Source organism: Budorcas taxicolor, chromosome 11 (assembly GCF_023091745.1).
Source record: "Budorcas taxicolor isolate Tak-1 chromosome 11, Takin1.1, whole genome shotgun sequence".
Taxonomy (NCBI): Eukaryota; Metazoa; Chordata; class Mammalia; order Artiodactyla; family Bovidae; genus Budorcas; species Budorcas taxicolor.
In genome coordinates, this window is record NC_068920.1 from 32,751,757 (window position 1) to 32,766,862 (window position 15,106).

A 15,106-nucleotide genomic window follows, 5' to 3' on the forward strand; every position below is an offset into this window, starting at 1 on the left:
GGCTTAGGACTGCCTACTGCAAATCACTTGATGTTGGTCCATTTTGGAGTTCATAACCTGCAACAGAAATTCAGATGATAGAAATGTCTAATCTTCAGGTAGGATACTTTGTTACTAGTGCCTCATCTAAACTGTTTTACAGAAGTTTCTCAATTAATAGCTGCTAATCTTGCTTTTCATTTATAAATGTGCTTAGTTTCATTTCAGTGTTACTTGTGGCTTGTTTAACCTTGTACTAGTTTCCCTTATTTGGGCCTCTTATGTCTCAACAAGTAAGACTTAAAGCTGTGCACATACTGCAGCTCAAAAATGAGCCCCCACATATAACCCTATCACTGAGAGACAAGAGGGAAGGCTTGTCTCCTCCAAAATTGAACAGGGACTCTCCATTCTTTTTCCACTAAAAAATGGGAACCTGCCAACTAATGGGGAACCCAGAGATCTCTGACTTCATCTAAAGTTGCTTCAGCCCAAGTTCAAGAATCACTGACCTCCAGGAAGGTCTCCCTCTCTGCTCCTCTGACCCCCACACTATGGCAGAGGCCATCTTCCCTCCAAATTCAGTGATGTCCCAGATAGCAAACTGCAGCTGTCCACTGTCCAGCAACCTTGCTTTCTGGGGCATGTTTTTCTGAGGACCTACTTTTTCCTAGAAGATCAAAGGTGGAACCATCCACTCTGAGCCAGGGGTATGACTGTGCCCTCTAGCCACAACAGGACATTTCAGAACACACTGCAGAAGTCCAGTATGTATACACAAGCCTCAGTGAGGGGACAAGGCTTTTGTTCTAGTGCGGATTTGATGGGAGGGCTCACCAGTTCAACCAAGCTTGAAACCAGTAACTGTATATGGTGCCGACTTAACAGAGGAGGCAAACCCCAACAATGTACAATGTACAACAGGGACAAGAGAAAGGTCACCGGCAAGAAGAGGAAAGGGAAAATCAATACTTGAGCCAGGTCAAGGGTGTGAGCTTTCAAGTCTGGCAGACCTAGGCTTTTCCAGCAGGCTGTGGAGCCTTGAGCACATCCGGCCCAGAGCAGGTTCCAGCCCATACTTGCTGAATGAGTGAGTACTGAATGAAGTTCTGAGCATTTCCTCATCTGCCAACCAGTCATGTAATTCATTCTCCCTTGCAGAACTGAGAGGAATGAGTAAGAAACACACAGTGCTAAGAATTACTGACACAAGACATGGTAGGCTGGGGACCAGAGTTCTAAAGCAAATTTTGCCTGGCAGAACAACTTCACACTAGGGAACCTGAGTTCCTGGACTCTGGGGCCAGGTTGGGAGGCGGGTGGGTGCAACAGAGCAGGGCAGGGGCAGGGCCAGGCATTGAAGCGAGGCCACAGCCCGGAGGGAGCCAGTTCCTGGTGGCTGTGGAGTGGCTCAGACAGCTCCCTGCCTCACCCGCCATGGTCCTCCCTCTGGCCTGGCTCTCCCGATGCTGCCGCCGCCTCCTCCTGCCATCCTGGGCCCCCACACCCCAGGGCTCCTAGAGGTGCTGCTCCCAGAATCCCAGGAGAAGCACAGCAGAGACGAGCTCCACACGCAGTGGGAAGATGTCACCTTCCAGGGTAAGTGGCACCAAGGAAGGTGGAGGTGATGAGGGCAAATTTATACTGGGGGGCAGAGAATCCCCTCTGTGTCACCAAAGGTCAGCAGAGAGCACACGCGGTGGCTCAGATGATAAAGAATCCACCTGCAGTGCCAGAGACCTGGGTTCAATGGCTGGGTTGGGAAGATCTCCTGGAGGAGGGCATGGCAACCCACTCCACTATTTTTGCCTGGATAATCCCCATGGACAGAGGAGCCTGGAGGGTTGCAGTTCATGGGGTCAGAGTCCTAGATGACTGAGCGACTAACCACAGCACAGCACAGCACATGCCCCCCACCCCCACCCCATGTTTGTGGCCTAGTCCCAACCCTCAGTTCCCTAAAACACCCTCCCTGCCCCCACTCCACTCGAGACCACAAGACACCCTCTATCTGCACCCTACCCTCCTTGCAGTTCACAAAGTCCTTGAACAGAATAACTTCCCCTCACCTATCAGTTAATTATTTCTCAGGAGGGTTGGGACAGCCGGTTCTCCCCTTCCCAAACGCACCTTCAAGCCCAGTTACAGCACCTGGGCTGTGATCTCTAACTACCACCACCCCACACCCCACTCCAGGACTATACCCAAGACAGGAAACTGCTTTGGCTCTGCAGTAAGATGACCTCAAATTAATGGGGCAGAGGTAGAATTCCTGACTTCCAGTGAGCCTCAGCCTACAGCTCTGGCTGATGACCTCTCCCTAATGCCCTGCCCTCCCAGGAGTGCCAGCCCCGCCCCACAGCTGAGCTGGCCCAGGCAGAGGAGCTGCTGGAGCAGCAGCTGGAGCTGTACCAGGCCCTGGTGGAAGGGCAAGAGGGGGCCTGGGAAGCCCAGGCCCTGGTGCTCAAGACACAGAAGCTGAAGGAACAGATGCGGAGACACAGAGCCTGGGAGAAGTCGCCTAAGCGTTCCATCAGTGGCCCCTTCACCCTCCAACCCTGAAAACTGCATGCCACCCTCCCCAGCCCTTGGATCAGCAACATCCCAGCCTCTCCCAGGCCCTAAGAAAACAGACGAAACTGCCACAAAAGGGCCAGAAATTGGATAGTCATGAGAAGTCATGGCCTCTGCAGTCTTTTCACTCACATCCCAATTCAACACCTCCCGCTGACCTCAGCCCACAGCAGGGCACAGCACCCCCACAGGAATTTACTCTGGATTATGCCCCAGAACCACCTCACCCCAAATCCAATAAAGGGATGGAATGCTTATAGACACCACAGACGCATAAGTTTTTTAGTTTTGTTAAAAAAAAAAAAATTCCGACAAATCGGGGAAATGGGTTTTAGGAGTGGTGGTGATGGCAGAGGGAGTCATGGGGTGGGCGCCGGGGCCAGTAGTGTCTCCTTCACCCCCACGCCTGGTGCGCTCTCCTGAAGAGGACTGTCGCATTCCAGAATGGGGGCTGAGTCCTCTACCGCGTCTGTTCAACTGAAAAGAAAATACAGCAGTTAGACTAGAGCTTGGGGAAAAATTTAAAAAAAAAAATCAAAGTCGGCACAAACAGCCCTCTCCCAACACATCCAGATGTCTGTGTGGTATGTGGGTCAGATAGGTCTGGGGATAGACAAAGAGAAATAATTTGATGAGAAAAGACCTCCATACACAGGTCAACTAAACATCCCAACAGAGCATGAAGGTGGGGGCAGCAGAAATATGGATGACGAACCTGTCAAGTGGCCACCATGCACCAGGGGCTTTAAGAAAAAAACCCACTAAGCAATGAAGAGAATCTAAAGGACTGGGGGAAGCAGCTTCATGAGATCATTACTCACTGTAGGAGGAGATGTCTATCTCATCAGGCAGCTCACTTATATTGACTTCAAAGCGATCCTGCACATCATTGAGGATCTTGGCATCATTCTCATCTGACACAAATGTGATGGCCAAGCCCTTGGTGCCAAACCGGCCTGCTCTGGCCACCTGGAAGGAGATATGTGATAGGACCAGCAGGCCCCACAGCAGGAAGACACACAACAGGAGGGATGAAATGCAAGATATGAAAAGATAAAGAAACTGAAGGATGGGGAGAGGACACTGGGCTATCCTCCAGGTGTGGGGCTTACCCGATGCAGGTAGGTGTCTGAATCCTCAGGCATGTCGTAGTTAAAAGCAATGTTCACCCGCTCGATGTCCATGCCTCGGCCAAACAGGTTGGTAGCCACAAGAATCCGTCGTTGAAAATCTTTAAATTGCTGATACCGAGAAAGCCTTTATGAGAAAGGAAAGCAGAAAGTGTTGAGATTCTCTTCTCTCAATGGTCCCTTTCGCTCACAAGGACACAAAACATCTTGCCCATCTCTGACTCACCTCTCCTCCTGGGGCATCCCACGGTGGATAGCAATGGCTGGGAAGTTCTGCTCCACCAGGAGCTGGGCCAGGGCAATGCAACGCTGCACAGACTTCACAAATATCACCACCTGTGTGCGTGCGTGGTGTGTATGAGATTGGAGGGATGTGCGCCCATGTGGGTGTGTGTGAGAAAAATTACAAGCAGGAGTTCTCAGTAATTACACTCTTCTAAAAGAACTCCTTAGTCCCCATCACATACTTCCTCTTCTGCTCTAAATACTAAGTCTTTCCCGCTTGGCTCTGACTTTTCCTGAGCAGACAAACATGCTGCAGAGGATATGGAAAACAGTAATCAAAACTATCAGATACATTAGGAGACAAGAATGAAGCCACCACATGAGAACGGTAAAAATCTGACCTAAGTCTGGAAAGACATGACCATTATTCCCACTCACCAAAACATCAAACATAGTAAGAGCTTATAGAAAATGATTTTTAGTGCAAACAAATCACACAAGTAATGAAACACTTCTCCCTGGTGAGCAGTGCGAAACACAAATTTAAGAACCTAACATGTCTAATTATTGCGGGACTCTCATTAACTTTAAGACTCAAGATTTTGTAATTTGAGGTTTCCTTTCTGTGTCAGGCATGGAACAGAAAGGCAGTTCCCATTGTGCTCACGCTCAGCCCCTAAAAGTCTCTCATTTAAAAGACTTTTTCCACTATTCTCTTTCACATGGCATACGTGGCTTCCTCAATAAAAAGGTTTCTGCCAACAGCTGGAGATGTACTCATTCTCCCTACTGGACCCCGGACAACTAACCTGGTTGAATTCAAGGACATCCAGAAGGTCAAAGAGCTTCCGGTTCTTCTCGTTGTCCTTCAGTTTCACGTAGTACTGCTGCAATCCATGCAGCGTCAGCTTCGTCTCATCATCCACGAAGATCTCCATTGGCTGGGGGGGAGGGGGGAGGGAAGGGGTGGGGAACGGGAGGAGGGCAGAGTGGGGGGGTTAAACCTGGGGGGGTGGAGGAAGTTGATCTCCAATACACCCCATGGGGGGATGGGGAGAAGAGAGAAGATTGAAAACCCAGCCCCACCCCCAAAAATACCCACATTTTAATGTGGTCTTTTGGATATTAGATCTGATTTCCTTCCTATCAGTTGAGTTTTAAGACTTCCCAACTGAAGATTGTTATAGGAAAGGAACTCTGCAGGGAGGAAAGGGCAGAGTCCAACCATCCAATGGCAACATGCCATTACCTCAAACGGAGGTGGTGGAGGAAAGAAAACAAAGGGAAGTGGTTCTCAAAACGAGAACATGAAGCAAACACCTGGGAAATCATGGCAACAGTGACTCGAGGTCAGAATAACTCCATTAGAGCTGGTTTAATACGGGGCAGAGCTCCATTTGCATATTCTCTCAACTAGGAGAATCATATCTCCACAAGGAAGGTAGATGTCTTCCCATATCCCCATTAGGAAGGTGGAAGATCAGAATACTTCAATGGACTTAAGGTCAAAATGCCTGAAAAGAGAGGCAAAGACTGAGTAGCAACTTGCTCTCGGACCACAAGGAAACAGTTTTAGATGAGATTGGTCTCTAAACGAAAAATCAAACCATCTACAGTGTTATGAGGAAGGTACAATGAGTGGTGGTAAGAAGCAAATTCAGAGCAGCAGAGTTACTCAGTCATCTTTAAAAACAAAACACACACACACAACCCTTGAAGGGAAGGCAGATAGCATTTACAAAAAAAAAAAAAAGCGGTAATGTACACAAGAGTCAACTCTAAAGCCCAATTTCCCTTGTGTGCTGTGCTTAGTCACTCAGTCATGTCCGACTCTTTGTGACACCATGGACTGAAGTCCACTAAGCTCCTCTGTCCATGAGGATTCTCCAGGCAAGAATACTGGAGTGGATAACTTTTCCCTTCTTCAGGGGATCTTCCCAACCCAGGTCTCCCGCATTGCAGGTGGATTCTTTACCATCTGAGCCACCAGGAAGCCATGGTTAACGTAAAACCCCAGGGTACAAGATTTGGGGAAAGGGTAAGTGTGTCACAGGCAAAAACCAGAAGCTGAACTTCAGAATGCAGACTAGCAAAGGAAGGATTTCCAAAGAGAAGTTCCATGGCTTCCTTCCAATCTAACTTGAACCCCAAATACAGCTGAAGGTAAGAGTTATGGTCCATGGGAAGGAGCACAGCAGGGAGGGAGGGAAAGAACACACTCCACTGCTTACACAAGGGCCCGCCTAGCCCAGACCCTACCACCACCTGGTTACACCCAAGTGGAGCGCCTCACTTTACTTTTTCCATATCCCTCTGAATATTAAAAAAGTTAAAAAGAAGAAAAAACAAAAATCTACCACCCTACTCAGAACACCCCTCCCCACCAACACAAATGGAAAGAAACACGGAGCACGGCACGCCTTGGGTTCAGGAAAAAAACCGGGAACAGAAAAAGAGGCTGGTTTGGTCCTCAGCTTCCTGGTCAGGTTCCCCGCGGCCTCCGCTGCCGCCATCCACCGCCGGGTGCGTCCGCATTCCCCCGCCGCGCCACGGTGCTTCTCTGCTGCTGGTTCACATCAACCGAGGTTCCGACGGGTGCGAGGAGGTACGGGTAGGAAGGAGCATGGACTCGGGGATTGAGGTGCCAAAGGCCCCCACCCCTGGAGGTGGGGAGGGAGCAGATTCGTGTGTGCTGTTTGCTCTTCTTTTGGACATGCCCTGCCATCTGTCTGTCCCTCTCTTGCTCTCCTGCCACCGGGAGGTTATGACTTTGGGGAGCAGAAGGCTCCGGCTGTATGCTTGACGCCACCTGGAGGGTGCGTGGCTGTAGGGGGTATGTAGAAGCCGATGGGTGGGTGGTAGGGCAGAAAATCCTGCCCTCCCCCAAAAAGGGAGAAGAGGTTCAAAAATGCTTTGATGAAAAAAAAAAGTCGAACACTACCCGCTCTCACGTTAACCCGACCAAGTCTTCCGGAGTTTCCCTGGCGCCGCGCAGACCCTAACACTAACTGTCTCTGCCTCTGTGTTCTTCAAGGAGTCATCACTTTCAAATGGGCACGTGCCCCCTTCTTGGCGCTTGAAGGACAAGGGAGTCTGGAGGAAGAGGGCGCGGAGGGGGAGAAGGCAGCGGGCGGGGAGTGGAGGGAGAGAAGGTAGAAGGGTATTTACGTCTTGCATGAACTTGCGGCAGACTGGACGAATCTCTTTGCTCAAGGTAGCACTGAACATCATGACCTGCTTCTCATGGGGGGTCATGCGAAAAATTTCCTGGACATCCCGACGCATGTCTACAGGAAGAAGAAAAAAATATTATGGTAGAAAAGAGACATATCATCATAAATGAAGATCAGAGACAGGCTTACCAACGAGGTAAGGACTGCTGGAAATGGGTGAGCCGAGAGTTGCGGGTCAGGGTTAAGATTTGCCTCGGGTCTCTCTCTACTCTATTATCTCCAACCGCCATGTAATCACGTCCAGGGTTGCAAGACAGTGGGAAGAACAGTGCCTATGGACCAGGTTCCAGCCGTGTATTTTAACCACGAAAGAAATTAGATGAAACCCCAAAGCCCACAACTGGAAAATGGGGATAAAGCCCACTGCAGAGGCTCACAAAGATTAAGTCCTTACAAAGCCCTTCTCCCTACTCCTCTCTCCCCAAGCTCCAACTGTCTACCAATATCGCGCACCTATTACATTCCAGCTGTCAGAGTCCATTCCACGCTTCCTCTGGATCACACTGTCCTATCCAGTCAGGCAAATATGACATCTCTACTTGGAGCCCACTTTATAGCTCGCCATCTAGAATAGCCAAAGATCATTTGGAATGACTTATCCCTGGGTATATGCCCATCCCTAGTCTTATTCACCAAATTTGAGTTCTCATATAACATCTTCCTTTCTTCACAGCACTTAGCACACTGGAAACACCACACTACACAGACTCCCACACACACTCTCCACATTCATTCCAGAACTTAAGTCAAAACATTTATTCAGCTGTAATCTGATGATACATCCTGAGTTGAGGATGCCAAACAAGTAGACTGTCTCCTTTTCCAGCTCCATTTTCTTCCCTTTGACACCCACTATAGAGATTTAGAGGACACAACGGTGGTGTGACTAACATCCAAGATTAGCTAAGTCCCTCCTCTCAAAGATAAACATCTACCACAAAAAGGAAGAACATGATCCCCTTCTCCTTGATCACCAAGGAAGCTTAACAAGCCTAACAGAGACTGACCAGGGAAGCCAGAGCCATCAGTCATGGGTGATAGATTAAGAGTCGTCCTGGCACTAAAGTGCTCCAGTATCAAATAAGCATCATTTGGCTCCAAAAGGCAACTTCCCAGATCACTAGACCAGCCCAGCCCGACTGGGACAACTCACCGAGCTGTTCAAGCATCTTATCGCATTCATCCAAGATAAAGTGTTTAATGTGTTTGAGGTTGAGGCTCTTATTTCGAGCCAGGGCTAGGATGCGGCCAGGGGTCCCCACGACGATATGCGGGCAGTTCTTCTTCAGCACCTCTTCATCCTTCTTGATAGACAGACCACCAAAAAACACTGCAACCTGCCAACCCAGAGGAGAACAATATTTCACAAGGAAGGAAAGGGTCAACCTTCCCAAGGTTCCCATCCTTTCAATTTGCTCTAAACCAATTCTCAGAACATTTCAGAGCTAAAGGGAACATGAGATCACCTAATCTAAAAGTATCGTATCCCCCAAACATTGAAGCTAAGGAACAAAAGTGACCTGTCCTAAGCTACATGGCTGATCATGGCTCTGAGGACTAGCATTTAGTTCTTCTGACTTAATCTAACAATTTTCCTTCTCCAGCTCCAAAGCCAGGCTTCACTGTAAAAATGAGGATGGCAAGAAATTAAGTGTCAAGTACCAAAAAAAAAGCTCACGGGTATCAAGTGTTCCTAACTGACCCTAGATTTTTAAATTCCTTTGAATAGACCCTGTTTAGGGTACACATATTACTCCACCTTAAAACCATTCAGGAAATGGCTGTTGAGCTTTTTAATACAGCATCAGAAACTGCTTTTTTAGCTTCAAAGGGGGAGACCAATCAAGGGATCAGACTATCACAACCTTAAGTCTAGGGTAAATCTAAAACCATTAACTGTGGGACAAGTGGTTTGCAACAAAACAGGAGATACACAGCATCATCCATGAAGAATTCTTGCCCAAAATCTTTAACTTGAATCAGTTAAGCTTTCAAACATAACTTTCAGTTTAGGGACTTCCCTGGCAGTCTAGTGGTTATTGCACTTTCAATGCAAGGGGCATGGGTTTGATCCCTAGTGGGGGAACTCAGATCCCACACACTAGGTGCCACAGCACCAAAAAAAAAAAAATTTCAGTTTACAGGAAACACTGGGAGTGAATAACAAGTTAAAACACCACCACAGGAGAGTAACCAGACAAATCCAGAGGTAGGACATTTTGCAGAACTAGCCCGATCTCTTTATCAAATCACTGAAGCATAATATTGAACAAAAGGACAAATAGACTCATCAAATTTATATCTGATCTTGACACCAAGAACATCCTCTTTTGAGTCCACAGGTGATGAATTAAACCTACTGAGGTGAAACTACATCCTAGCTCTCTATTGAGCTCAACAACAAATGTTTTCATAGTCCATGGAAAGTCCACTTGCTAAAAGGACAGAAAGTAAATGCTAACGAAACTGACAATGTATGAACACAGATATACTTTACACACACACACACAGAGCTTTGACTATATTTAGAAAATTAAATAGTTTACCCAAGTTCTGGGAAAAAGAACCATGTAAACAAGCTAAACAGTCTTACATGAAAAGTCAAAATGGCTTTTAAGTAGACAAATTTGAGAAAACAGTGCCTAATACTTGGTTTCACAGAACATTAGAAGTAAAAAAAAAAAGTTAACAAGTGATACTCTGTGTGAAGTATGATTAGACAGGAGAACACAAATTCATCATAAGATCTTTTGGATTAACTACACATTTTACCAAGCGCAAGTACTACTACTACTATTTTAAACAAATTACTTTTAGTTTACGGCTACTACTCAAATATTCCTACTTCTAAATATAATAATTAAGGGGGAAATTTTTAATTTGAACAAAACTATATTTTTTCACCCAAGGAGAATAAAAAATTATATACATCAAGCATATACATATGCTTCTCAATCTCCAATTACCTGAGAATCTTGTTAGAATGCATGTTCGTACTGGATAGGTCTGGGTGGAACCCATGTTATCTATCTACATTTCCAACCACTCCCAAGTGACACTGAAACCACAGGTCTGGGAACCACACCTTGAATTATCACAGCTACACAATGCACACCCATATTGACACAGTGTATATACATGCTGATACAATGTATACACACATCAATACAATATAGGAGGCACCTCTAACAAGAATAATTCATATCAGAACATAAATCTCTTACACACCTAAGTTGCAGGAACTTACTATGCCCTACAAGTTTATTTGTGTACAGGTATTTAATACCTGTGGGACGTGAAGACTACTAATCTAGCAAGTTCCCAAGGCCTCCAACTCCCCACACCCTCATTCCCCCAAGCCTCTTACCCTGGCTTACCTTGACGCTGGGCATGTATTTGGAGAAGCGCTCATACTCCTTGCTGATCTGAAAAGCCAACTCCCGAGTGTGACACATCACCAGTACAGACACCTGGGGCGGGGGCAGGCAGTAGATGGAGACACAGACAGTATATCCCTTCACCAGGGACGCCACAAAAGCATACCCAGCAGATCACAAGCGGCTACAATTCCGGGTCTAAATCATTAACCCCATGATTACTACAGAATATTCCCCAGAGCTCTCAGTCAAGAGTGATAAAGGTCATCTTAGCAGCAAGAACTCACAGCTCTGAAAGCATCATGTAGCTGAGACAACACCCCTCCTGAACACTGCTAGCCAAGAGGCCTTGCCCAGCACTCTCCCCAAGTGTACCTGTCCAGTAACTGGCTCCAATTGTTGTAGGGTAGCCAGCACAAACACTGCTGTCTTTCCCATGCCTGACTTGGCCTGGCATAGGACGTCCATTCCCAGGATGGCTTGAGGGATGCACTCATGCTGGACTAGAAATAGGGAAGAAAAGGTAAATTAGACTCCAATCTCCAGAGAACTCCACCACATTTTTGCACCAGGCCAAACCCATTTCTCACCACTCAATTCTTAAGTAATTCTTGTCAATTTCTATACCCTCTCTCTGCTCCCTCAATCAAAGTGAAAGTGAAGTCGCTCAGTCGTGTCCAGCTCTTTGCGACCCCATGGACTGTAGCCTACCACACTCCTGTCCATGGGCTTTTCCAGGAAAGAATACTGGAGTGGGTTGCCATTTCCTTCTCCAGACGATCTTCCTGACCCAGGGATCCCGCACTGTAGGCAGACGCTTTACCATCTGAGCCACCAGGGAAGTCCCTCAAAGTGATTCCCAAATCAAGACCTTCCCAGTTTCTTCTAGTATTAGCCTCTTCTAACTCCAGGGCCCAAAGTCCTGCCATCAACCCTCTGGGCATCTACCAATCGGTCATCTTAGGTGCTCCTCTATCCCAATGCTCCTTAATCTGTAACAATCCATGACTTTTGAGTGCCTGTCACAGGCTACTTCTCCTACTTAGATTGTCATGCTTTGGGTGACATAACTCTGCAACCTTGAGCAAAATGAAGAACCCAGTGAAAGTGAAGTTGCTCAGTCATCTCCGACTGTGACCCCGTGGACTATAGACTGCCAGGCTCCTCCGTTCATGGGATCTTCCAGGCAAGAGTACTGGAGTGGGTCGCTACTTCCTTCTCCAGGGGATTTTCCCGACTCAGGGATTGAACCCAGTCTCCCAAATTGCAGGCAGACGCTTTACCGTCTGAGCCACCAGGGAAGAACTTAGTACTTGACCCAAAAGACAGCTATCTTTAGACCAGCCATAAAGGTTTGCAGAGACCAGAGGTGACTTGATCCAAGGGTCCAACCAGCTCCTCTTTGGAAATTTTAAATTAAAAGACAAAATTTAAAACAAGGAGACAAGGAGAAGAGCCACTCCAAGTTGCTTTGAAGTCACTAGAATTACATACTATCATGAACAAAGACGAACCTATATAAACATCTTCTACTGCTGAAATAGGTTCTGGTACTTATTTCCTGATCTATCCTATATATAAAACTGTAAGGGACCAAGGCTATTATCTGTTTTCTTGTATCCTTAAAGCACCAATGAGTACTCCATGCCCAACAGGAAATTTACCTTCTGATGGATGCTCAAAGCCACAGTCAACAATGGCCCGGAGCAACTCTGGCTTGAGCAGGAAGTCACGAAAGCCAGAGCTGTGGATGGAGACATAGGAGCCCTTGACATCCTTCTTGGCAGGGGCCTCAGCCCCATCTCCCCCAGCTGCCGTCTCCACCTCATCATCTTCATAATCCAAGAGCTCATTGTCCACATCGTTCTCCGCCATAACTGAGCCGGCAGGAGAAGGGGAAGGGTCTCCGGATGGGTTAGCGCAGAATAAAGGAAGACAAGAGGAGGAGAGTGGGGGCTTGAGGAACAGAAGAGGAAAAGAAACACACTAGTTTCTGACAGAAGAGCTGGGAGGGGGGAAAAACAGGGAGAAGACATCAGTCATGAGTAGAGCCTTCACCATCTATCCCGTCCATCCCCACACTCTTCCTTTCCCTAAACTGACACATGTACCTGGAAACAAAAGTAACAAAGGGGAAAAAAAAGTAACAAAAAAACACAAGACAAAGAAACAAAAGGTAAACATAACACACGGAATGGGAAAAGTGCGTTTCCCAGGACTGATGATTAGGACATAGGTTCCCAAAAAGATAGGATCGGAGAAGCAGAAACCGGAAAGCTAGAAAGGCCAGGCCAGCTTCTCAATTCCTGCTCCAGGACAACAGTAAGGATAAAAATTAAAGACACATAAAAAACAGACTGCTACTAACAATTTACAAGACTGGAGAATATTAAGTGACAAAATGAAAAATCCTCAACGAAAGACCTTGTGCTTTCCCTACAATCTCAAGGTGTGGACAAGCAGCCATCAGTCAAGGGTGATAGATTTACGGTCGTCATTGCGCAAAGCGCTCACTTTTCAAAATGGAAACATCATGTGGCTGCCATCCACTTCTCCCAACACTCCAGTCTCCCACTCCTCAGACACCTCACATTCGCGCGTAAAAAATCCTTCGGCGGTGGTGGCGGAGGAGGGTGGGGGCTAAAGAATGGCTCGGCCAGGAGAAAAAACCCACTCCTCCATCACTCCTCAGGTATGGCTCGTTTCCGAAAAACACACAATGACACCACTCGTAAACATTTAGGAAATGCTCCAAATAACGGTGGGCAAATCGGGCCGAAAAACGTCCAGGTAGGCCTAGAAGCCGGCTCCTCTTCCTATTCCCGCCGCGGACCGAGGACCCAGAAATAAGCGGGAAAGTGAGAAGACCCCGCCCTCCGCAAATACCCAGGACCAGAGGACGCCTGGCGCCGCCTCTCAATGTCACTGGGGCCTCGAGTAATCGAAGGGGCCACCGAAGGAGCCACCGAAGGAGCGAGAAGCAAAAAAACACAATGGCGCCGGGGCCACCATCTTGGATTGGGCCCCCCTAGCTTCCCTACCTCCCCCCCGAAGTTTCTTCATCTCGAAAAAGATGCAAGCAATGGAACTAACGACCCAATCAGACTCCAGCAACCAGACCATGGCCTGTACAAGGGCTATCAGGAGCTCGTGCGACAGGATGGCCGCAGAGAAACGCAGATGGAGGCGGATGGTGCCGAAGGCCCAAAGCTTACCTGAGCAAGGCAAAGACGTATGGCGGCGGCAACAGCGACGAAGGGAATCTGCCTTCACTTCCGGTTCCCGGTTTTCCCTCCACCCGCCTTCGCTGATGCGAGCGCGCAGGCGCAAAGAACCGGAAGGCGGGCCTTCTACGGTTGTGTAGTTCTGTTCGTTCTAGGGTTGCCTTTAGAAAATGCCTGCGTGAAAAAAAAAAAAATTAAGCCACTTCTTACTCTTTTGCTACTACCAGTAACAAAATGCATCAAGGAAACTATAATCCTTCCCATTGTTATCTTTTTTCCGCTTGTCCAGTTCTTTTCCGCGCCTCTCTCTTCATTTAGATTCTTGCCACTCAGGTCTTCTCTCTGGGCACCCCTCCTCTGGGTGCAGGAGGACCCAAGCTGGCGGGACTTCGATTTCCCACGGGGTCCTTGGCCCGGTAATCAAGGTGACCTGAGGGCGCTGGCGCTGGAGTTAGGGAACGGCCAGCCCCAGGTGTAGGTAGTTGAGTAGGTCTCACGGATCCTACCCCCTACCTTTTCCCCAGCCTTGGAACGGCATTTACCCAAAGTAATGGTTGGCTGATGTCCTAAGGGCCGTGGGCTTGGGCTGTAAGTCAGGAAGGTGTTCTGAAGCCACTGCGTGCAGGACTGGGGGTCTAGATTCTGCCCCCAAGTGTTAACGATAAATACTAGGGCATGAGGGTTACATGGTGGTGGGTTAGTCGCTAAGTCGTGTCAGACCCACCAGCCTCCTCTGTCGATGGGATTCTCCAGGAAAGACTACTGGAGTGGGTTGTCATGCCCTCTTCCAGGGGATCTTCTTCACCCTGGGGTTGAACTCAGGTCTCCTGCATTGCAGGCTGGTTCTTTCCCTACTGAGCCACCAGGGAAACCTGAGCGTTACATAACATTTTATAAATGTTATTTCAACCAGAATGTGCTTAACCCTTTACCCAATAACCCCTCCCTTGGTTCATCCTGGATATTTTTCCTGAATGAAACATTTGATATCTCCCGCCTCACTTTTATATGCTACAGAAGTCAAATGTGACTTAACAAAACTGATAACAAACGTTTGACCTTTTACCTATTATCACTTAACCATTTAACACCAAGGTGTACCATTATTCCCATTCTATATCAAGCAAACAGATTCAAAGAAATAAACATGTCCAAAGTAATACAGCTAGCAAGGTGACAGAGCCAGAATGGAGACACCTCTTTATTCTCTACTGTATCCCGTCTCCCTGATTAAAGAGTGCTTAATAAATACCCTATAGATAACCTCATTGGTTCAAGGCTCGTTTTCTGTGGCCAAAAGAAATAACAGTGATTCAAGGATGATGTTACAGAAGGGCAGTTTTTCCAACACACAGTATCTTTTT

At 47.6% G+C, this 15,106-nt stretch overlaps 2 protein-coding genes and 3 non-coding genes across 5 annotated transcripts; 1 reads left to right on the top strand and 4 right to left on the bottom strand.

The window, feature by feature from the left end:
- Window positions 1-1,416: 1,416 nt before the first annotated feature.
- Window positions 1,417-2,541, top strand: MCCD1 (mitochondrial coiled-coil domain 1). The gene is given in 2 exon segments (XM_052649795.1): window positions 1,417-1,578; window positions 2,320-2,541. Coding segments are annotated over 2 exon segments (384 nt in total).
- A 280-nt stretch (window positions 2,542-2,821) lies between these two features.
- DDX39B (DExD-box helicase 39B) lies at window positions 2,822-13,811 on the bottom strand. Its single transcript, XM_052647934.1, has 11 exons — window positions 13,734-13,811; window positions 12,183-12,523; window positions 10,894-11,021; window positions 10,519-10,611; window positions 8,295-8,478; window positions 7,077-7,195; window positions 4,718-4,849; window positions 3,910-4,019; window positions 3,666-3,810; window positions 3,375-3,522; window positions 2,822-3,030 (listed from the first exon to the last, which is right to left on the bottom strand). The coding sequence occupies exons 2-11, from the start codon at window positions 12,391-12,393 to the stop codon at window positions 3,014-3,016; spliced, it is 1,287 nt and encodes a 428-aa protein (XP_052503894.1). The 5' UTR covers window positions 12,394-12,523; window positions 13,734-13,811; the 3' UTR covers window positions 2,822-3,013.
- On the bottom strand, window positions 8,161-8,237 carry LOC128057074 (small nucleolar RNA SNORD83). The gene has a single exon (XR_008200259.1). It is a non-coding gene; the product is annotated as a small nucleolar RNA SNORD83 (small nucleolar RNA).
- On the bottom strand, window positions 10,758-10,827 carry LOC128057075 (small nucleolar RNA SNORD83). The gene has a single exon (XR_008200260.1). It is a non-coding gene; the product is annotated as a small nucleolar RNA SNORD83 (small nucleolar RNA).
- LOC128057073 (small nucleolar RNA SNORD83) lies at window positions 12,980-13,058 on the bottom strand. The gene has a single exon (XR_008200258.1). It is a non-coding gene; the product is annotated as a small nucleolar RNA SNORD83 (small nucleolar RNA).
- Window positions 13,812-15,106: the final 1,295 nt, after the last annotated feature.